Source organism: Thamnophis elegans, chromosome 1 (genome assembly GCF_009769535.1).
Source record: "Thamnophis elegans isolate rThaEle1 chromosome 1, rThaEle1.pri, whole genome shotgun sequence".
Classification (NCBI taxonomy): Eukaryota; Metazoa; Chordata; class Lepidosauria; order Squamata; family Colubridae; genus Thamnophis; species Thamnophis elegans.
Window position 1 is genome coordinate 142,242,240 of NC_045541.1, and position 22,049 is coordinate 142,264,288.

General features: G+C 45.1%; 1 protein-coding gene across 1 annotated transcript; it reads right to left on the reverse strand.

Annotated features, from left to right (window-relative positions):
* Window positions 1–13,742: 13,742 nt before the first annotated feature.
* Window positions 13,743–19,175, reverse strand: GSC (goosecoid homeobox). The gene is made up of 3 exons (XM_032236053.1): window positions 18,803–19,175; window positions 16,228–16,496; window positions 13,743–13,895 (listed from the first exon to the last, which is right to left on the reverse strand). The coding sequence occupies exons 1-3, from the start codon at window positions 19,173–19,175 to the stop codon at window positions 13,743–13,745; spliced, it is 795 nt and encodes a 264-aa protein (XP_032091944.1).
* Window positions 19,176–22,049: the final 2,874 nt, after the last annotated feature.

Below are 22,049 nucleotides of genomic sequence, written 5' to 3' on the forward strand. Positions count from 1 at the left end.
TTTTATTTATTTGATTTATATACCGCTTCATAGAGCTTTCAGCCCTCTCTAAGTGGTTTACAGATTTTTTAGCAAATTGAGTCAGCAAATTGCCCCCACAGTCTGGATCCTCATTTCACCCACCTCGGAAGGATGGAAGGCTGAGTCGACCTTGAGCCGGTGAGATTTGAACCGCTGAACTGCAGATAACAGTCAGCTGAAGTGGCCTGCATTACTGCACCCTAACCACTGCACCACCTCGGCTTTAAAACAAGCCTTTTAAAAGGGTTGTTTGGTAAAACCGGGCATGAGATGTCTCTCTAGGGCAGGCATTATTGGAAAATGTTTTCCCTTCCAATCTGTGTGCAACTGAGAACATTATTACACGGAATGTCTTTTTTTTTAAGACAGCATCTCCCATTTACATTAGTTATAAGAGGATAACTACCTACTCATCTTAGAAAAAAAGTACAGTGCAGCAAGCAATGGAAAGTCAGAAATAAGGGAAAGAAACAGAATCGAGTTTATACAAATACTATTCATTATACCATACTTTCCTGTCTTCACTAGCATTCTTGATTCCACCATATGCATAAACCAATTCGCATATTGCGTTTTGTTTTTTAATTTCTCACTTGCTTTTTCTTGAGGATCTCAAAAATGCTATCCAACCATGAGCTTCCTTTCAACTCATTACCTCTTCCTTCATACATTTATTTTATTCTATTTTTATATATGTACTACAGCAATCTATATGTTACTCAGTACTGAAACGGCTTTGAGCAGTTTATAAATGAAAGGAAACCAAAACCAAAATAATAGCCATTGACCACCAAGGAAAAGAGTCTTAGCAGCAATGTTCTTCTATAGTACAACTCCACCCCCCACCAATGCCACCAATTGCCAAATATTTTCTGGAATGGCCTTGGGGCTTTCTGAACACTAGCAGGATTGAGGCTGACCTGACCTTGAATTTTATGATTGAGTCTTCATTCCTTTTCTGAACATACTCAAAGAATTTCAACAAACCATTTTCTTCTGGTCATGTTCTTGATTTATTTTTCCCCCAATTCACATTAATTCAGCACTATTCATTCTTGACTCCATATCTTCTTGTTTTTCTACACATACTTCTTAAGCAATCCATCCCCACTGGCTTCACTCAGTCCTATCTTCTCTTGGCTTAACCAACATTCATTTTGCTTTGATAAAGGGCAGAAGAACCTTCTTCTCCGCAGCCATGCTTGCTTCTTAGAACAGCTCATGTGGTACCCAGTATCTTTCTACCAGTGGTTGTATGTCTAAATATTTTTCCATCTTTAACAAACACTTTTTGTTAAAGAGCCACGGTGGTGCAGTAGTTAGAGTGCACTATTTTTGCTGCCTGCCAGCTGCCTGCAGTTTGGCAGTTCAAGTCTCACCAGGCTCAAGGTTGACTCAGCCTTCCATCCTTCCGAGATGGGTAAAATGAGAACCCAGATTGTTGGGGGCAAATATGCTGACTCTCTGAACCGCTTAGAGAGGCTGTAAAGTACTGTGAAGCGGTATATAAATCTAAGTGCTATTGCTAAAGATAAAGATGTATCTATTTACTCTGATTTTTTCTTACAGCTTACCTATAGTTATAAATCATTCTTTCATTTTTCCTGCCACAATTACACAATTACCTTGGTCTTCAATATGTGCATGTGCATATGCATGCTACCCAAATACACGTATGTGTGCAGCATTCATGAATACATTCACAGGTTGCTGTTTTTGCTGCAATTCTGGACTATCATCAGGCAGAGTGGTCACAAGAGCAGGAGGGCCTGAGAATCAAGGAATGGCAGCATCCTGCTTTGGATGATAAAGCTGAGAGTGCTATGAAAGCTCACTGGCTCACTGACCTCAGGCACAGATGCTGTTATTGCCCTGTCACTTTTATTGGATCACAACTCATCTGCCGTCACTGTCTGAAATGTAGGAAGAAGATAGCATGGGAGTGATGGTGTCTTAAATTCCTTGGTTTAAGTAAACACACTTTCAAACAATAGTGGAGATCTGGTTATTTTTGGGTGTGGTTAATCAGTTTGATTCCTTACAAATTTGACTCCACAGAGGAGTCAAAACTACAAATTCAAGAAGGGGAAATGGAAATGGAAAATGTTTTCAGGCCTAAAATCTTACAATACCATAACCTTCAGAAATGTGTTGTATTATTGTTGTGCCTTGTAGTTTTAAGGGGTTTACAGCCTGGCCCATAATTATTCATCACAGGGTTCCATTTGGCACAAAATTGATACTTTCCAATTCTCTGCTCATCTTAATGAAGAGTTATTTGCTTCAGTCCTGCTCAGCTCTCCTTGCTGTCAATGTATTCACTGAGTTTATTTGAAGAAATTTGCACAACGTTACAGACAAGCTTTCATGAAATGATTTCCGTGATGTATTCCCGAATTTAAAAATTGTATTGTGGTAAAACACTGAGATTTCATTAAGCCAGGCTCTCTCCTGAAATCAGTGTCTAATGAACAAACAGCTTCGTGTTATGCATGAACCAAAATATTTTATGCTTAACCAGTTGTGCATGCAAGGATTGTGTATTCACTGCACCGGGAACCAAAGCTTAGTGCAGATGTATAGAATGTTTTCCACAATGAATCTTTCATTCCAGAATAATCCTTCCAATTATTAACAAATCATCATCATACATATTTACTTAGAAATAAACCCCATTGAGATTTGTGGACTTTGTGTTCTTTAAGCATTCATAGAAGAACAGCAAATGCAACACATTTGATTGTTACTTTTACCTAGATAATGTTAAATGTCTACATATCAATATTAACAATATAATTTTCTTTAGGTGATTTATGTCTGCCTTGAGGATTTAAAAAGAGCTCAGTATTGTTTATATATTAAGCTAAACCACGAAAGGTCAGAATTTGAATATAAAAATTTTAAAAAATGATTAAATTATATATACCCAAACTACAAATCAAAACTTTAACTTAGAGATCTAACCATATTTCACTATATTACATTCTTCATTTACATGTTTGGGGAATGTTAAAACTTGAATTGCAATTAAGCTATGCACATGAAAGAAAAATTATAAGAGGCTAAAACAGAGATATGCTAATCTTGTAGTTTGTTGAATCTTGGACAGTTTTAATTAAGGAATTTCCATTGTGCTTTCTAACTGCTGGTTGGTGTTCATGGAGGCAGTTTGCTGATCTTCTGCCTATCTGTCCTTCAAAGTGGCTATTACAGCCCTTACACTGTATGTTGAAGATGACCCCTGTTTTTTCTGGGGTCTTTATTGGGTGTTTTGGTTTATTTATAATACAATTATTTAGAAGGTATCTTGGAGGTCGTCTAGTCCAACCGCCTGCTTAGGCAGGAAACCCTGCACCACTTCAGACAAATGATTATCCAACATCTTCTTAAAAACGTCCAGTGTTGCAGCATTCACAACTTCTGGAGACAAGTTGTTCCACTGATTAATTGTTCTAAATGTCAATAAATTTCTTCTTAGTTCTAGGTTGCTTCTCTCCTTGATTAGTTTCCACCCATTGCTTCTTGTTCTGCTTTCAGGTGCTTTGTAGAATAGCTTCACTCCCTCTTCTTTGTGGCAACCCCTGAGATATCGGAACACTGCTGTCATGTCTCCCCTTGTCCTTCTTTTCATTAAACTAGACTAATCCAGTTCCTGCAACCGTTCTTCATATGTTTTAGTCTCCAGTCCCATAATCATCTTTGTTGCTCTCCTCTGCACTCTTTGTAGAGTCTCCACATCTTTTCTACATTGTGGTGACCAAAACTGAATGCAGTATTTCAAGTGTGGTCTTACCAAGGCATTATAAAGTGGTATTAACAACACTTCACATGATCTTGATTCTATCCCTCTGTTTATGTAGCCTAGAACTGTGCTGGCTTTTTTGGCAGCTGCTGCACACTGCTGGCTCCAAGCAGTGGAGGACTCCAAGATCCCTCTGATAGTTACTACAGCAAGGTACCACCTATACTGTACCTGTGCATTTCGTTTTTGTTGCCTAAATGTAGATCCTTACTTTTTTCATCATTGAATTTCATTTCATTATATAGTGCCCAATGTTCAAGTCAGTCAAGATCAGTGATGGGATTCAGCCGGTTCACACCTATTCGGGAGAACCAGTTCGTAACTTTCTAAGCAGTTCAGAGAACCAGTTGTTGGAAGAAATCTTATTTTATTTTTTTCCTACTTTACAGGGCTAATCCTGCAACGAAGGCAGGAAGGAAAAATTCTGATGTTGTTTCTAGCCTAATCTTTATTGCCCTGCTTACAGAAACTGCCTCTCCGGTTAACCCTTATTACATTGTAACAGCTAAGGCGAAGCACCCATCGACGTGAGTTGGCCACGGCCACATAGTCACATGACCACCAAGCTATGCCTACCCAGCTGGTCATTATGGCAGAGAACTGGTTGTTAAATTATTTGAATCCCACCACTGGTCAAGATCCTTCTGTATCTTAAGCCTATCTTCCCGAGTGTTGGCTATTCCTGCCAGTTGGTGTTATTTGCAAATTTGATAAATTCCCCATCTATCCCCTCATCCAAATCATCAATGAAGATGTTGAAGAGTACTGGGCCCATTTTTTATTTAAAAAGTAAGCTTTCATTGTTTTGTGTGCTAGGGTGACGCTGGGTTGTTACAATAGTCTTTTGGCCATTTCTGAGATGTTTTTGATGTATGATAGCATCATCCTTTTCATAGTTTGTGTTGGTTATGCTGTAACTAGTTGTGTGGTCAGGTACTTTTTAATAAAGTTGCCTGGGTATCCATTTTGCTGGAAGATGTTGGATAGGCGGTCTGTTTCTTTTCTGGTGCTCTGGGTTGCTGCAGAGCATCAAACGGTTCAACTGTTCAAACTGCATTAGGCTTAAGTGAGCATTTTCCTCTGATTCTCACTTCAAAAGAGTGAGAAGTTAAGCAGCCATTTGGGGCATTCACAGCACTGAAATATAGAGCACTTTGGCAGAGCTGGTGGGGCCTGGGAGAGACAAACAGGGCTGAGTATGCCCATGCCCATCCTTGTATACCAGATACTGTTGTCAATAGCTAAATGTCTATGGAGATTCTCAGTCATCCAGGTCACGGTTGTCCCAAAGGTGCTTTTTCAAGAGGCAACTGGACTTTCTGTTTCTTCTTTGAGAACATTTTGCTTCTCATCCAAGAAACTTCTTCAGAAAGTCCAGTTGCCTCTTGAAAAAGTACTTTTGGGATATAGTGCTATCAGGTTTCTCCTTTGTACAATATTAGAACAGAACAGAACAGAGAAACTCAAGAAAGAGAATACTTATTTGATTATACATGTAACAACAGGAGCAAGAATTGTATTTGCCCAAAATTGGAAATTAAATAAGTTACCAACAGATGAAGAGATAATAAAAAAGATATTAGATTGTGCAGAGATGAATAGGTTGACACTGAAAATAAAGGATAAGGAGGAATCAGTGTACTTCAAGACACAGGGAGGATTTTATGATTGGCTAGAGAAAGGAAGCTAGAAAAGTAAGTAAGGAGAAGATACAGAACCCAGTTGATGCACTATTAAAAGGAAAAGGGGAGGAAGAAGGGGAAAACAGAAAAGAAACTATTAAATATGTAAGTACGGTATATATTCAAGAGTGAGAAATAAAGGGGCTGCATAATTAGAATAGATTAGCGAAGGTAAGGGAATAAGAAATGATACCAAATTATATTTGGGTTTGCAGAAGTACCATCCCAAGGAAACATAAACTGAGATTTGAAAAAGACATCTACAACAATATAAAAAGAAAGGGGGAGAGGAGGAGAGGAGGAGAGGAAGATGGGGGAAAGAAGAAATAGGTAAGGAGAGGAGGATGGAAGGGAGAGAAAAAGAAGAAAGGATAGGAAGGGGAAGAGGAAGAGGAAGAGAAAGGGAAGGGAAGAAGGAAGGAGAAGAAGTGGAGGAAGAAAGAAAATAGAGAAGGAAAAGAGAGAAAAAAGAAAGGGAAAATAAGGTGGTATTACAGCAGGCAGATGGGATGGTAAATAAAGCAACTCAAACTGTATATTATAACCTATTAAATGAAATAACAAATGTATAAGAATGACAAATGTAAAGAAGAATAACAATTATGTGAATGTATACTTAAAATGGTATGTAAGAGAACAAAAAAATTAAAAAAATTGAAACAAAAAGAATAGAACAGAATAGAATAGAATTCTTTATTGGCCAAGTGTGATTGGACACATAAGGAATTTGTCTTTGGTGCTCTCAGTGTACCTAAAAGAAAAGACACATTCGTCACGAATCATAAGATACAACACTTAATGATAGTCATAGGGTACAAATAAGCAGTCAAATCATACTATCCTACAAATCATACATACTTATCATGTTTAGCAAGCCATAAGCATTGAACATCTGAACATACAGAACATACAAACATAAGATTAGCATGGTAACATTGGACTCACTTGCAACTATGAAAAGAGCCCACACAGGACCATTTGTAGAGAAACCTATTGTAATTCAAATGTCTTTACCTGGTTTAAGATGAGAAAGATCATGAAAAGTGGTGGGAGGTTATACAAGGCCTATCAGTTACAAAGCTATAGTGCCTTTGCCATTTGCAAAAGTCTGTCATAAATGACATTTTGTTAATATCTAAACATACCTATCCAACATATGTAATTATGAGAGAGTATCAAAGATTGCACATTTTAGTTTGATTAGTGATAACAATCTGGCAAGCAAATAACATACAGAAGAGCTGGCTTACTCATAAGATAATGAAGGGAGGGAGCACTGACTGCAAGTCATTTTTTAGATTTTAAAATATGGGCTTTTTTAAAAAAAAAAAAAGGAAAGGAAAAACTCTGTAGGCAACCATGTCTTCTGAATAATCCCAGGACTTTCTGATTCCCATTAGACTGCTGCCTGCACTTGGCATTATCACCTGAGCCACTTCTTGGCTGTAGAGTTTGGACCTCAGCTATAACCCTACTGTAGATGTAGATGGCCACATTGTGGTATCACCTCTGCGTTCCAGGGTGTGAAAATAAAATGGCGACCTACTCCGTCTAGATGCAGGGGTATGTGGAGAGACCTGTCAAAATGTTGACTTGTTTTACAACACTCCCCACCCCCATGGTCCTTTCTAGAAGATTGTCTGAATAAGGACATGGAGTGTCTCTTCTCAAGGTTGCTATAGAACAGTGATGGCTAACCTTTTTCTCCTCGCATGCCGAAATCAGGCTAGCACGCATGCACGTGCCCACACTCATAATGCAATGTGCCCCACCCCTGAGCATGCACACATGACCTCCTGCACTCTTCCCACACCCCTGCGCATGTGTGCAACCCCTGCACTCCCCAGCGCATGTGCACAACCCCCATACCTCTTTTTGGGCCCAGCAGGCCTCCCTAAAGCCTCCTGGGACCAAAAATGGACCAGGGAACACCACATCCCCGCACGCTCCCCCACCCATCTGCATCTGCGACCCACCCCCGTTCATGTTTGTGCATCTCTTGCATGCACAGCAGAGACCTGAAAATCAGCTGGCTGGTGGGAGGCACACATGCATGCGTGGTGGAGCAGAGTTGGGTGATGGCTTGCATGCCCACAGAGAGGGCTCCACATGCCACCTGTGCCATGCGTGCCCTAGGGTCGCCCTCACAGCTATAGGAAGAACCTTAAGGATGAGTGTATTCTGAATGTATAGCATGTAGAGAAACAGTCAATTGGGTATTTGCCCTAGTTTTAAATGCACTTTTTTTATAAATTCCCCTCATTCACTTTATTAATACCATTTTTAATATTGCCTGTTTGTTATTTTCACCACCAAAAATGAAAGACTATTTTTTTCTCATTTTTCTGAGATACCGAAGATTGTTAAGCTGCTCAGAATGTTCATCACTTAAGGACCAATACATAACTTAACATTTTAATATATCATTAATTTGGGAAAAAATATCTTCTTGTGCTAGAAAGTGACACTGGTGGACATGCATTTAACTGTTACATTATCTCCATGAAATTCCACTAAATGTGTGCGTAGATATATATTAAATGATAGACTTTTTTTTAGAATGATTTGGAAATAGACAATTGTTTATTGAAACCTTTACTTTATTTGCATTTGTCTACATTTTGTGTTCCGGGTTGTCGTTTCATCCATTCTTGCTATGGTTTTTGATTCTGTGTAGCATTTATATTGGAATGCAGATGTATCAGTGCATAAAATATTCAGAGGACAAAAATTGATTCATTGGTATAATTTAGACACGTAGCCTTTTAAAATCCAAATCCTACCTTCATCTTTGCTGAGAAAATATCGTTTGTACTGCATGGGAAGAATTGGGCAAAGACTTAGCCTCATGTTTCTCATGAAGCCTTGCTTGTTACATTCTGAAAAGGTAGACTCTATATTTGTATGTTGACCCTCTGGAGGTTTTGGAGCACAGCTTCCAAATTCCTTCTCTGGAGAGCCTGAAGCAAAGCAAGATCTGCTTTCCTTAGGAAAGAAGGGGTTCATATTCTCAGAACAGGTTTGGGAGATCAAGGCATCCAGTTTTGGTCACCACAGTATTAAAAATATGTTGAGACTCTAGAAAAAGTGCAGAGGAGAGCAACCGGGATGATTAGGGGACTGGAAACTAAAACATATGAAGAATGGTTACAGGAACTGGGTATGTCTAGCCTAGTAAAGAGAAGGACCAGGGGAGACATGATAGCATTCCAATATTTGAGGGGCTGCCACAGAGAGGAAGGAGTCAAGTTATTTTCCAAGACACCTGAAGGCCAGACAAGGAATAATGGATGGAAACTGACCAAGGAGAGAGTCAACCTAGAAATAAGGAGGAACTTTCTGACAGTGAGAACAAATAACCAATAGAAACAGCTTGCCCTCAGAAGTTGAGGGAGCTTCATCACTTAAGGCTTTCAAGAAGAGATTGGACTGTCATTTGTCAGAAATGGTGTAGGGTCTCCTGCTTAAGCAGGGGTTGGACTAGATGTCCTATAAGGTCCCTTCCAACTGTTAAATCTGTTAAAATGTTCTTGTTCTGAGATGGTAAGTATTTCCAATTATCTTATTGTTTGTAAGGGTTTAGCATTTAAACTCTTAAAATCAAGGAATGATAAAACTGATCATCTTTGAGCATTTTCAGCTTCTTTTACAGTACGTCTTCATATTACCAGTTTAAATAGTTATATGTCTCTGGGCCTCATCCTACTTGTACCTAATAATAGCACAAACCTAGCCTAGCAAGAATTTGTTTCATTTCTGTATCTCCATGATGTTGCCTTTACCCCATCTCCAGCTTATGAATGACACAGGTATGGGTTACCCATAACTGTGTCAGCATTGAAGTAGTGTTTATCCAACAGTCAATCATACAAGGAGTCAATCTCAAGGAGATAAGCAATAATAATAGCACTTAGACTTATATATCACTTCACAGTGTTTTACAGCCCTCTCTAAGTAGTTTACAGAGTCAACATTTTGCCCCCAACAATCTGGGTCCTCATTTTACCACCCTTGGAAGGCTGGAAGGCTGAGTCAACCTTGAGCCTGGTGAGACTTGATCTGCCAAACTTCAGGCAGCTGGCAGGCAGCAGAAGTAGCCTGCAGCACTGCGCTCTAACCACTGCACCACCACGGCTCCCTTCATTTCCCTCTCATGGAGTGGCTTCTGCTGGGAAAATAAGCACCAATCACTCTCCTTGTCATGGTGGGATGGGTCTGGATGAATGTAGTGGGTGTGTGGAATGGTGATGTTTGAAGTTGTCAATTGAGTCTTAGACACAAAGTTCCTTCAATCCATACTTGCATGCCATCAATCAGGTTGTTTCTGATCAATATATAGTTTGTTTCAGAAGACTTCTCCATAAAATTGAAAGTGAAAGAGGATATAATATAGTAATGTCATTTCTAGCCCCATAGCAAGAGATCTTCCTTAAGGAAGGGCAAGGATACATTTACTGTACAAATGAGGCTGAAGTTCTCCATCATATGAAGACAGAACTGCTTTATCGGTCCTGCTCCTGGGATTCAAGATGTCACCTTGTTAATGTTGGTTTATTCCACTAGCCAGTGTGATTTATGAACCCATGTCTGCCACAGTCCAATCCTACCCCTGCCTATTCAGAATCATTGGGTCAGTTATAGCTGGATTTCAGGGCCCTAAATCCATGGGGCCCCAAGTCATCTGGCAGATGGCTCCAGCTGACTGGAGCAGTGGGGAACCTGGATTGACCCGCACAGAGCACACCCAACAGGTATGTCTTCTCCAGGGGTGGGTTTCTCGCCCCGTTCCAACCGGTTCGGTTGGAACGAGGCCGGCGGCGTCCCCGCGCACGCACGCGGCGTCCTCACGCACGCACGCGGCGTCCTCACGCACGCACGCGGCGTCCTTGCGCAAGCACGCGGCGTCCTCGCGCACACACGTGGCGCATGTGTACTAGCGTCTGCGCGATGCTCCAGCTGTTCCTGGAGGATCGCGCAGGCGCTGTATGAGTTCTGCGCATGCGTGGAAAGCGCAGAATTCGTAAAAACTGGGTAAGGAGCGGGCGCAGGTGTGCGGGCACGCGCGGGCGTGGGGGGGGCTTCGCCGTTCCCGGAAGTTACTTACTTCCGGGTTCGGCGACCAACCGGATCGCAGGGACCGGTGCGAACCGGTCGAAACCCACCCCTGGTCTTCTCCAAATAGTCTTATTTATATGGCATTGGGGATGGAGGTACTGGATATATACATCTACAGCAGAGGTGATATTCAGCAAGTTCTAACGAATTCTGGAGAACCGGTAGTGGAAATTTTGAGTAGTTCGGAGAACTGGTAAATATCACTTCTGACTGCCCCTGCGCCCATCTATTCCCTGCCTCCAGAGTCACAGCTGATCGGGAGGAAATGGGGATTTTACACTAACCTTTCCCTGAGGTGGGAAGGGAGATTTTACAGTATCCTTTCCCTGCCAAACCCACCAAGCCACACCCACAGAACCGGTAGTAAAAAAATTGAATCCCACCACCACTGCAGCAGATCCATGATCACTGAAGAATCTCGAGATTGGAACCGTATACCTATGATCTCTGAGGAAACAGGGAAATAGAGAATGTGGCTTTCTGATAAACTGAAGATTGCTGGGCAGTTGCCCCATCTCCTCTTCTTACTGTGAGCTTCACAAAGCTGCAAAACTTTTTAGAAGTTTCAGCCCATTAGTTATTTGTGTGGCTTACAAAATAAAACATCTTAATCTGCAATCCTATAGAAACACTTACCTGTGGATAAAGCACATTAGCAGTTAGACTTAGACTTATATACCGCTTCATAGGGCTTTCAGCCCTCTCTAAGCAGTTTACAGAGTCAGCATATTGCCCCCAACAACAATCCGGGTCCTCATTTTACCCACCTCGGAAGGATAGAAGGCTGAGTCAACCCTGAGCCAGTGAGATTTGAACAGCCGAACTGCAGAACTGCAGTCAGCTGAAGTAACCTGCAGTGCTGCATTTAACCACTGCGCCACCTCAGCTCCTTGGGAAGCTCCACATTGAAGTCAATAACACCTTATGTAACTGATATACAACTTACCTACTGCTGTGTGAGGAAAATAAAATACTTTTTTCAGAGTCTTCCAATCCTCTCAGGATTAGGTCCCAAGCTTGTTTTATCCCCCTTTTAAATTTGACCCTTATACTTTATAAACACCTAAGCATTCATTCTGGGAAATTTACAAACCCATGAAGCATATTTCTGACTTACCAATTCTTTTATGGCAAGAGAGGAAATTGTAGTTTTTTTATGTTGTGCTCTTTCTAGCTATTATGAACTTCCAGTTGTAGGAACTGTCCAAAAAATCAGTTAAAGCGTTTCATCTTTGACAGATAAAAAGACATTGGCCCGGATCTCAAGAAATTACAAGGAATTTGACAGAGTTTTAGCTTGTGTTTTACATCTTCTAAGAGTTTGGGCTGTTTGTATAAAAAATGATGGCCATGTTGTTCCTTGAGGGAAAACAATCCATTATCCAATTCAGCAATTCAGAACTGTGCAAAGCTTCAGAACTTCAGAAAGTGCAAAAGAGGGAGCGAGTGCTTTGTTTTGTCCAGGAGTCCTCATCATGCAAAATATTTCCAACTCTCTGAGATGCTTGAGGAACAGTCTCGAAGAGGTGGAAAACTTGCATTGTTTCTTGGGTTATATTGGTTGAATCTAATAAGGATATCTCAACTCTCAATGTTGGTTTTTGTGTGTGTACCATTTTAACTAATCCTAATTGCCTCTTATCCAGATCATGGTTGTGCCAAAAGTATTTTTCAAAACGCAAGTGGACTTTCTTGTTTGTTTTCCTTGAAAACATTTTGCTTCTCATCCAAGAATCTTCTTCAGTAGAAGTGAAAAAGCTTCTTGGATGAGAAGCGCAATGTTTTTCAAGAAGGAAAAACAACAACAATAACAAAGAGGTCCAGTTGCCCTTTGAAAAGCACCTTTGGGACAACTAATCTTAATAGTTGCTGCTTATAATGTTAGGTTACCCCTGCAAGACAGTACCTGCAAAACAGTGATCTGGAATCAATAATTTTCTGTACTGAAAACCTTGGATGGGCTTCTTTGCTTGCAAATTCATTGGCATTGCTGCATCCTGGTAGTACCAATTCTGTAATCCCCTTTGGTCATTGTAATGCCAAATCACTCTGCGGGATTGTACAGAAAAAGAAGCAATTTTGTCCTGCAGAAGCTGATTTTAGAAATGGCTCAGGCAGGAGATTCCCACACTGCCTGATTTCCCAATCAGCTGCTGTTAATATTGCCCTTCCATCCAGTTGGACAATGCAAGGCATCTAAGAGAGATGCCCTGCATTGATCCTTGCAAGCTTTGTCATGCCCAAAATCCCCAGGAAGGAAGGAAAAAAATCTCCTTGCAACCAATAGCTAGCCAAATTCGTTGCTGGATCATGTGTTCTGAGTCAAAGGAGGCTTACTCTCAAGTCATCTTGCACAGACAGGCAACCTCAGCATCCAAGCTGTCCAATGGCGAGGAAGCATCAGCTTGGATGTTGGTGGTGGTACAAAACTCAATAGTCAGAGCCAAGGTTAGGGTTAGGGTTGGGCCACCAAGTTTTGATCCCTCTGCTGTGGCTTTCATGATGACCATACTAAGTGTATGGGGCTTCAATCACGCCCTCCCAATTGCCTCTTGAAATTTTTGACCACACCCTACAGTCCACCCGCCCAGGTTTCTCTAGTGCAGAGAATTAGCGTCTCTCCTTGCATCCGGGTTCAAAACCCAGCAGTCCAGTAGAGTACAAAGCCTTGTTCTTTACCCCTCCCCACCACCACTTTCTCTATAGCGACCCTAAACAAGTTTCAAACAAAAAAAAACCCCTCTAAGTAAAACTGAGGGGACAAGGCAGACCAGGCCTTCTCGCTTTTCTGGGGCCTCCCCACCGGGAGGGCTCAGAGACCACCTCAGGAAAGATCCGCGGCGAGCCTCAGCCCATGCAACTCCACCGCCACGCGTTTTATTTCAAAGTGTTGACTCCGGGATGGGGGTACATTATATACACCTAAGTCGTCGACCGTCCCTCCTCCCTCTCCCTGCAAAGGCAGAGTCTGTGCAAGAGCTGCGAGCGCTTCCTCGTGCAAGTGGCCCAGAGAAATCTAGTCCATCCCCACTGGCAGCTTCTCCGGGCGTTTGTGTGTGTGTGTGTGTGTGTGCGTGTGAAGTGGGCGCACGCGCCTGCGTGTGCCTGTGCGTTCAATGCCATCAGCTGTCCGAGTCCAAATCGCTTTTGCTTTCTTCTTGTAGCTTCTCTGGAGACGCCTTGGATGTTTTATTCCATTTCTGGGCGTTTTCCGACTCCTCTGAAGAAGACCGCTTTTGTCGCCGCCATTTCGCCCTGCGGTTCTTGAACCAAACCTGCATTCAAGGAAAGAAGGGGGAGGAGAAAGAGGTCGTTACTGGCCGTGGGAACTGGGAACCGCGGAGTTCAGAAGTGGCGCCCAGGGAGAGAAGACTTGGGAAGCGGATCCAAGGGTGAAATTCAGCAGGTTCTGACAGCTTCTGGAGAACCTGTAGCAGAAATGTTGAGTAGTTTAGAGAACCCGGGAATACCACCTCTGGTTGGCCCCACCTCTAGCTGGCCCCAGAGTGGGGTGGGAATGGAAATTTTGCAGTATCCTTCCTCTGCCATGCCCACCAAGCCACGCCCACAGAACTGGTAGTAAAAAAAAAAATTGAATTTCACCACTGAGTGGATCCCTGGGGTCCAGAGGTAATAATCAGCCAGTTCTGACAGGTTCGGGAGAACAGATATTAGAAAATTTGAGTAGTTCAGAGAACCAGCAAATAGACTGGCCTGTCCCTCTGTGTCCCAGCTTATCGTCTTTTGTTGCCCTGAACAGGAGGGGAGCGGGGAAGCAAGTTAGTGGGATGGGGGGGATGGGGATGTTGTAGTAACCTTCCCCTGCCATGTCCATAAAGCCACACTCACAAAGCCACACCATGCCCACAAAGCCACGCCCACAGAACCGTAGTAGTTCTGTGGTAGTAAAAAATATGAATCCCACCACTGCTGGGATCACTGGATTCTACTCCTCCCACCCTCGGCTCAACGTCCTGTTCAATGGAAGTGGTCCAGCGCTCAGGGTTAGGGTTGCGTTTCTGAATGAGCGAACTTTAATCAGAAAACGAGGGTTTTTTTGGGGACGAGCCCAACAACCCCAGTCTTTTCTTGTCTGCACAGGCGTTGAGCAGGAGACTGGCCACGCTTACCCGGGGAACCGGAGCTCCATCTCTCTTGGGAGTGGACCCCTTGGTCTTGCCACTCAAGTGGGAAGTGTCCATCGCGGGCAGAGTTGCTTATTCAAAGCCAACACGAGGTTGGCTGCTTGTAAGGCTAGAGATTGAGTTTTCTTTATTGGATCCCCACCGTAGGGGGCCGTTGCTTTCTCCTACAATGAAAACACCAGGCGCAGCCTGCAAATTCAGTAGCCTGTGAGTTCTGCTTAGGAACCTTTCTATTTGCAAGAGCATCAGCTTAGGAAGGGAAGGACCCTCACCCTAAATATCAAAGCAACGGAGATATCTGGGAACTGAAATGAATGGCCGGGAAAGAAACGGCAGGGCACGGTTTACGCCACCCTCGGGATCTGGTCTTTTCCCTGGCCAGACCGGTGCTGATCAGGTTTCTGAACCGCCTTTCAGCCCACAGCCTTGCAAGCTATTTGGGCGTCTAAGACAAAGTTAAGGGAGCAACTTGTCTCTGAAAACAAGCGGCTTCAGTTGATGCTTTCCCGAGATTTCTAGCTCTACAACAAAGCGGACTTGCAGATGCTTTTCACCCAAGATAAACCAGGTTGCGAAAGCACGATATCAACGCCCTGACAACTGAAGCCTCTGGTGGCTAAAGGCAAGCAATGGGGTGGGATCTCATAATCACAACGAATTAGGAAGCGCCTGATCTTGTAATGCATAGGAATAGGTTAAGAGAAGCGGGATTTAGATGTGGATGTCGGGTGGTGGAGATCGCTTGTTCTATTCACGCCCTGGGGAGTCAGAAGAACTCCCTAAACTAAGGCTAGGACCGCTCACGGCGGGGGAGACAGACCGACTTTGCGCTTCAGAGAATTGAAGTCAATCAACTCCAAGCATTCTCGCGCCACTTCCCAAGATACAAGTCGCAAAGAATTGGGCTGTTCGGTGGAGTTTACTCCGAGCATTCAGTGGCTGTAGGACAGCAGAGCTGTCGCGGAGGGTAAAGTAAATACCCATCCACCTGAGTAGAGCAGGAAGGAAGCGGAGATCCCAGGAGATCAAAACCTGGCCAGCGACCGCTTCCGACGAAATCCAGCCCTGCATTCAATGTCTACGTCTTCAGTTGCTCTTGAACTTCAGGAGTCGGGGGTAAGGATAATGATTATAATAGCCGCGCAGTTCCCAGTAAGAAGCAGCCCGCTGCTCTTCTTGAGGCTGCATATTCTGCAATGAGCTTTGTCAGGATCTAGGCTAAAAGATCCCCAAAGGTTTCTGAATCTTTCCTCTTCTCACTTGAAAGCCAGGGGCTCGCTTCTCTCCCTCTCTGCCCAAGTACTCTGGTGCCAAGCAGCCCCTACCACATCAACTACTACAACCTTCCCTTCCTTCCTTCCTTCCTTCCTTCCTTCCTTCCTTTTCCTTCCTTCCTTTCTTTTCCTTCCTCCCTTCCCTTCCCTTCTTCCCTTCCTTCCGCCTAGAAGAAAGATCAATTTACCTCCACTTTTTCCTCCCTTAAATGTACCCTTCTGGCCAGCTGTTCCCTGGTGCCAACGTCGGGGTATTTGGTTTCCTGGAACAAGTTTTCCAACGCCTCCAGCTGTTCGTCCGTGAAGATGGTGCGATGCCTCCTTTTCCGCCGACAGTGGAGCTGGTTTAGAAGCTGCAGCTCAGTCCGGGACAAGGTGCCCACGTTCATGTAAGGCAGGATTTGATGCGGGACGGGAGACATTAGGACTGAGCTTGTCCCTTCGTAGCCTGGAGGAAAAAAGAGCAAACCAGGTGGCCTACCTTTGAACTGGCCAGGTTTCCGGATCACGTCACGCGTCCCATTCCAAGCAGCCCCATCCCACGCGAAAGACCTTGCTTAGTAGAGGCGGCGGATCGATGCTATGGCGGGTTTCCGGGGGGGGGGCTTCGGTTCTGCCCTCGTGGCTGCGAATTGTGGAGAGAGGACGCGGAATCGCCCCCTACCACAAATCTGAACTTGTCCCATTCACATCGGTGGAAAGGAGTTGAGATTTCACCTGTCCGGGCTGCAGACTCTTCTCTCTATCTTAGTCCTGGAGAAGCTCCATAAAGCTGCATCACTTTCCAAACTTACACTCAAAATGCACCCCAAAGATTTCCTTTCCCTCTTGTGAACGACTTAACGAAGGCGTTCCCTAAAGACAAGGGTGCTTATTGCCCTAAATGTATCCTTTTAGTTATGTAGAAGAGGGTGAGTTACGTTTGTTTAAGGAGCTGGGAATCTACATTTTGCAGCCACTTTTGCTACGAAACAATAAATCCCACTGAGTCGGCACAAGTCCAGAAGTGATCATTGTTTCGTAGGAAAGAAACCCGCCCGTTTAAATCGCCACTTTTGGACAGGGGAACTGTTACTTTTAGTGCCAATTTAAAGTTTTCTGCTACGGAACAAGAAAACTGTATTCAATGAATACCTTCCGGGTTTGGAGAAAGGGAGAAATTCTGAGTACGTTCCTAGAAAGGACCAAATTGGCTTCAAGGGTCGAGAAGAAATCGGGGCGCTTAGATCGAGGAGCATCTGGATTTAAAGTAATTTCCTCCTTCGGGATTTAAAATGGTCTGAGGGGTCCTTGGTGCTCTCTGAGCCTGGTTGTTTTCTTGCAGACGTTTCATTACCCAAATTAGGTAACACCATCAGGAGACCCCCCACTACCTAGTTAACTAATTTTTGGGTAACGAAACATTTGCAAGAAAACAATCAAGATCAGATAGGACCAATTGACCCCTCATTCCAACCCTGACCTACAAACTTTCTCCTTTGTTATTATAAATAAGGGTCTTTCAATTTCGTCGCAGCGATGTAAAACACGACCATTGCCATCATCTTGGTACAAGGATGATTGACCAACGCTATAAATCACGAATGAGATAGTGATTTAAATATCAGGGTGAATCTATTTATATTTTGTTTAATTCTCGGTTTCTGCTGCCCTGCTTTTTTATTTTAATGGGAGTAGGAACGTTCTAATTTTGAATGTATGTGTCTGAAAGTCTATTCCATTTAATAGGCTGTTCCAAAGGAATATTTGATTAGGACCGGAAAGTTGAAATCGAATTAAGGAGAATTAGGGCGACCACTTCAGAAAGGAGCAGCTCAGTTATAACTAAACGTGTAATCTGTTTATTTTCAGAGGGCAGCCCTTATTTGAGTAAGGTTTAATGCCCGATGAATAAGCCTTGGGACAACAGTGTCATAAGGAAGGCAATCCCAACGTTGTCAGAATTATTCCCAAGGGAAAGCGTGGGACGCTTTAAGTCCAGTTACACGCATTTGTCAGAGCGTGTAAATACAACCCTGTCGGCGAGGAAACCATCACTCGCCCCGGTTCTCAAGCCAAAGTCAGCTCGGGTTCAGGTAGCGTGGATTTAGGATCCAACGTCACTTCCAGCGACGGAATCTACCGCGGAATCGCATTCCGCCACACAATCTTAGTGCTGCCGACAGCTGGGAAAAGGAGGAGGGGGCATCCCGAGCACCGCGCCCTTCAAACTTTCTCCAGGCAAAGAGAAGTTTCAAGAGCCGGCTGTCCCTTCCCACCTTCGGCCACAGAAATCGCGCCTCTCTGTCGGGGAGAGAACCCTTTCCAGCTTCCAAAGGTGTTTTTATTTTCCCCCCTCCCTTTTTTTTCCAAGAGGCAACTGAACTTTCTTGTTTTTCTTTGAGGAACGGAAAGTTTTGAAAAAGGTCCTTGGATGATAAGGGAAACGTCTTCAAAGAAAAAGAAGAAAGCCAATTTGCCTCTTGAAAAATAAAAGGGGAGGGGGATGGAGAACCATCTTTGGGACAACTAGGACCTGGATGGCTGAGGACCTCCATAAGACCTTCCAGCCTCATTTCTCTTCGTTACTTTCCTAAGAAGGTACCTAGGGCGGGGCAGGATTGATGGAGGGGAAGGCAAGCCGCATTCCGGAGGGGATTTTGCTTTCTCCCTTTTTTAAAAATTATTTCGCCTCTCCTTCAATCCCCCCGCCCCGCCTGGAGAAACCCCCCAGCAACACGGACGAGTGGGGCGAGAAGGGAGGCGTTTCTGCCTTACCTGTTGCTGGGACGCAGGAGCACTGCTGAGCGCCGAAGGGCTGCACGGCGCCGCAGCAAGAGGGACCCACGGCGGATGCCTGGACGTGAAGTTGCCCGTAGTAATAGTTGCCGTAGCCTCCCAGCCTAGATCCACCGAGGGCGGCCAGGTTAGATGCCGGAGCCACGGCCCGCGAGTAATATCCCCCGTAGTCGCCGCCGGCGGGGCCGTAGATGGTGTCCCCTCCGTGCAGGCTGGCCGAAAAGACGACGGGCGCCGCGCTGGGCTGAGGCTGTTGCGCGGGGTGCGGAGGTTGATGCTGCTGCAGCAGCAGCCCCGACTCCTTCCCGCGGGGTCTGGCTGCCAAGATGCTGTCGATGCTGAACATGCCAGCAGGCATCCCCTCCGGCGCTCTGCTCGGAGGGAGGAGGAGCAGCGGCGGTCGCGGCGAAGGGACCTTCTCCTGGAAGAGGCAGGCCGAAGTGTGGCCGGAGTTGGGCCGTCCGGAAGGCCCGGGGGACGAGGGGGACGCGAGCCTAGCTTCTTGGGGGAAGGGGGCCCTGCAAGGCCAGCCGTTCCTTAAGAGGCCGAGCGTGGGGGAAGAGGAAGGCTCTTCGCCTTGGAACTCCGTGCCATCGTCTCCTCCCCTCCTTTCCTTTCCTTTCCCTTTCCCTTCTTCTCCTGCAGCTCCTCCTCCTCTTCCTCCACCTCCACGGCCGTCCGTTTCCTCCTCCGATGTCAACTGCCTGGATTCTCTAATCCGCTCCGACCTCCTTCCTTTTTTATACCCAGGCAACGTCATCCTGGATTGAATTCCCGGGTCTCTATCGGATCGCGAATAAAACTAATTTCCCCCCCCCCACTCTTTGGGCGGGGGGAGGGGACGCGGAGGAGGCGGGGCCGGTGGGCGTGTCGGCAGGAGGGGGGAGGAATCGGGCACGAAGCCTTAAGGAAAGGCATTAGTGGGGTCGTGCTTTGGTCCTCTGGCTCCTTTGACTCTTCGGAATCTCTCGCCCGCCCCCGAGTTAAGGTTGATCTCTTTCCGAGTGTTGCTACTAATTGCTGCTCGGGTTAATCGGGCTAATGGCGTTGCCGAGAAGCGGCTAACACCAATCTCCGCCGCCCTCTTTTCTCTCTCCTTCCCCAGCCCGCTTTTCTACTGAGCCCTTTTCCTGGGGTCTTCGGCCTTGAGAATCCAAAGCAACAGTGGAGGGAAAGGCGAAAGATTTCGCGGGATCCCGATTTCTTGCCCAAGCTCTGTCCGTGCTCAAGAGGTCCAGGGTTACATTACACCGAAGTCTTGCGAGAAGCTACGGTTACAATTCCCGAAAAGAAGTCCTCTTCTGCTTTGGAACACATTGCTCAAAATGCAGCTTTCATTCCCAGACCCTACAATAAGTTAAAACATTTCCCTCTTTCGCATACTCCTGTTCTAAACAACAACAACCCCACACACTTTCTAAAATCCTCAGTTCACAGGATTGATTCTGGAGGTTTTTATTCGGAATCACTTTTCTAAGCGGTCTATTTATCCGAATGCTTGGGAATTCCCTTCATGGAGCATTTCCTGATGATTTTAGAGGATTTCCCTTCTACCAAGGGGGAAGAAGAAGAAGGCTTCTGACCAGAAAGCCCCAGGGTACGGGGTAGGCTCCAAACCTCAGGTCGGAAACACTGAGGATACAGATCCTACCGCCATCGCGCATATGGCACAAGTAAGACGCGCAGGCGTTAGTGGCGCAGGTTTCAGCGTCCATCTTAACGCCTCCCATTCTCTCTCTCTCCCCCCCCGCCCTTCAGTCCCAACTGCGGGATTAAGAAACCGGCTGAATGGTTTTTAGGAAAACCTTTGGGGTTTACGGGGCGCAAGTGTCCGCCCTAACGCCGCCGCCGCCGCCTGTCTGGCGCAGTCGCGACGTTGCGGAACAGAGATACAACCTTTTCACACCCACCAGTGAATCTCTGTCTTCACATTTCTCCTAAGCATCCGGTGGAAGAAGGAAAGGGTTCGGTTTTTTCGGGGGGCAGAGAGCAGCCCCCGCATTTCCTCGCTCTGCCCAGATCCATAAATGCTCCTCCGGGGTTGCCTTTTATGTGTGCTGCACCGTCGGTGGGAAAAGGGGCCTCCCGTCCGTTAGAACCTTTGGTTTCTTGGAGGCCTTTCGCTCCTGGAAGCCGGTTTCCTTGTGATTTGCAAAACGCTCCGTCTGTCACGATTGTCTCTGGCAATCCACAGGAGGTGAACTGAATCAGATTAGAATATTTACCTCTATCAAAGAAAGTAGGAAAATGGACGTGCGAAACGAAAACAAGCCATTAGGAGCTGTTGATGAAGGACAAATTAGATTCTTTTTTTTCCCCTCTCCTCCCCCCCCCCGCCCCCGGCTTTCTAGTCTTCTTTTTCAACCTCCCATTCTCGGTTTTCCTCAATCTGGACAGTTAAGGAGCAGTATGAAAATGAAATCGGAAGGGGTGGCGAAGGGTTGCTTGCCGTTTTCTTTCCTTTTCTTCTCTTCGACTTCAGTCGATAAGCATACGGGCTGAAATCAATTTAATTGTGATCTATGGAGAAGCACTGGATTTATTTCAGGAAGTCTAAATAGGAAAGAAATAAGTTCATTTGTCGTGAATGGTTAGCCCAGCTGAGCAGAGACTTTGGAAGGGAGGGAAGGAGGGAGGGAATGGGAATGCTACGATTTCCAAAAACTAAACTAGCAGAATTAAATATCGCACAATAAAGATGATGCACGGCGTCTGACACATTTATTCTATTCTGATATCTGCCAGGCACGGTAACCGCGCTTTCTCCAAGGTCTACCTTTTGACATTCCCAGATAAGTTCCACTTTACCGGCCCTTCCTCTTCCCCATTCCCACCATCAGAAAAACTCAAGTATTTGACATGAAATTCTAGGCTAGATGCACCTCTCGACGCCGGAAATTTCACGCAGCTCTGGAAAACCCTAAACTCAAAGCTCTTTACACCAATGCAGCCGCCTCTTCTTTGCGCGCGGGATTAAAGATGCGGAACCAAGAAGGGGAGGGAGGGCAGGTGCGAGAGGAGTCGTTTCCCCCCCCAAAATGTCTTGCCCTCCTTTTGCAAAGCGGTCGCCCGATTCGCAACTTTTAGTCTCTCCTCCGCCCCCATTTGCACTTCCCGACGCCGTTTGCCCAGGTTTCCCAGAAACGGATTTTTCGGCCTTTTAAGAACCAAACCTTTCCCCTTCCCGAGACCAAAGCGGGCTCTGAAGCAACTCAGGGGACCAAAAATCGGC

Excerpts from the sequence above, each read along its gene's own strand:
- GSC (XM_032236053.1), bottom strand. The coding sequence starts at position 19,175 with ATGCCTGCTGGCATGTTCAGCATCGACAGCATCTTGGCAGCCAGACCC. Across the intron at positions 16,497-18,802 it reads GCAGTGCTCCTGCGTCCCAG|TTCCTCCAGGCTACGAAGGG; the intron begins CAACAGGTAAGG and ends GTTTGCTCTTTT. Across the intron at positions 13,896-16,227 it reads TAAGGGAGGAAAAAGTGGAG|GTTTGGTTCAAGAACCGCAG; the intron begins GTAAATTGATCT and ends CCTTGAATGCAG.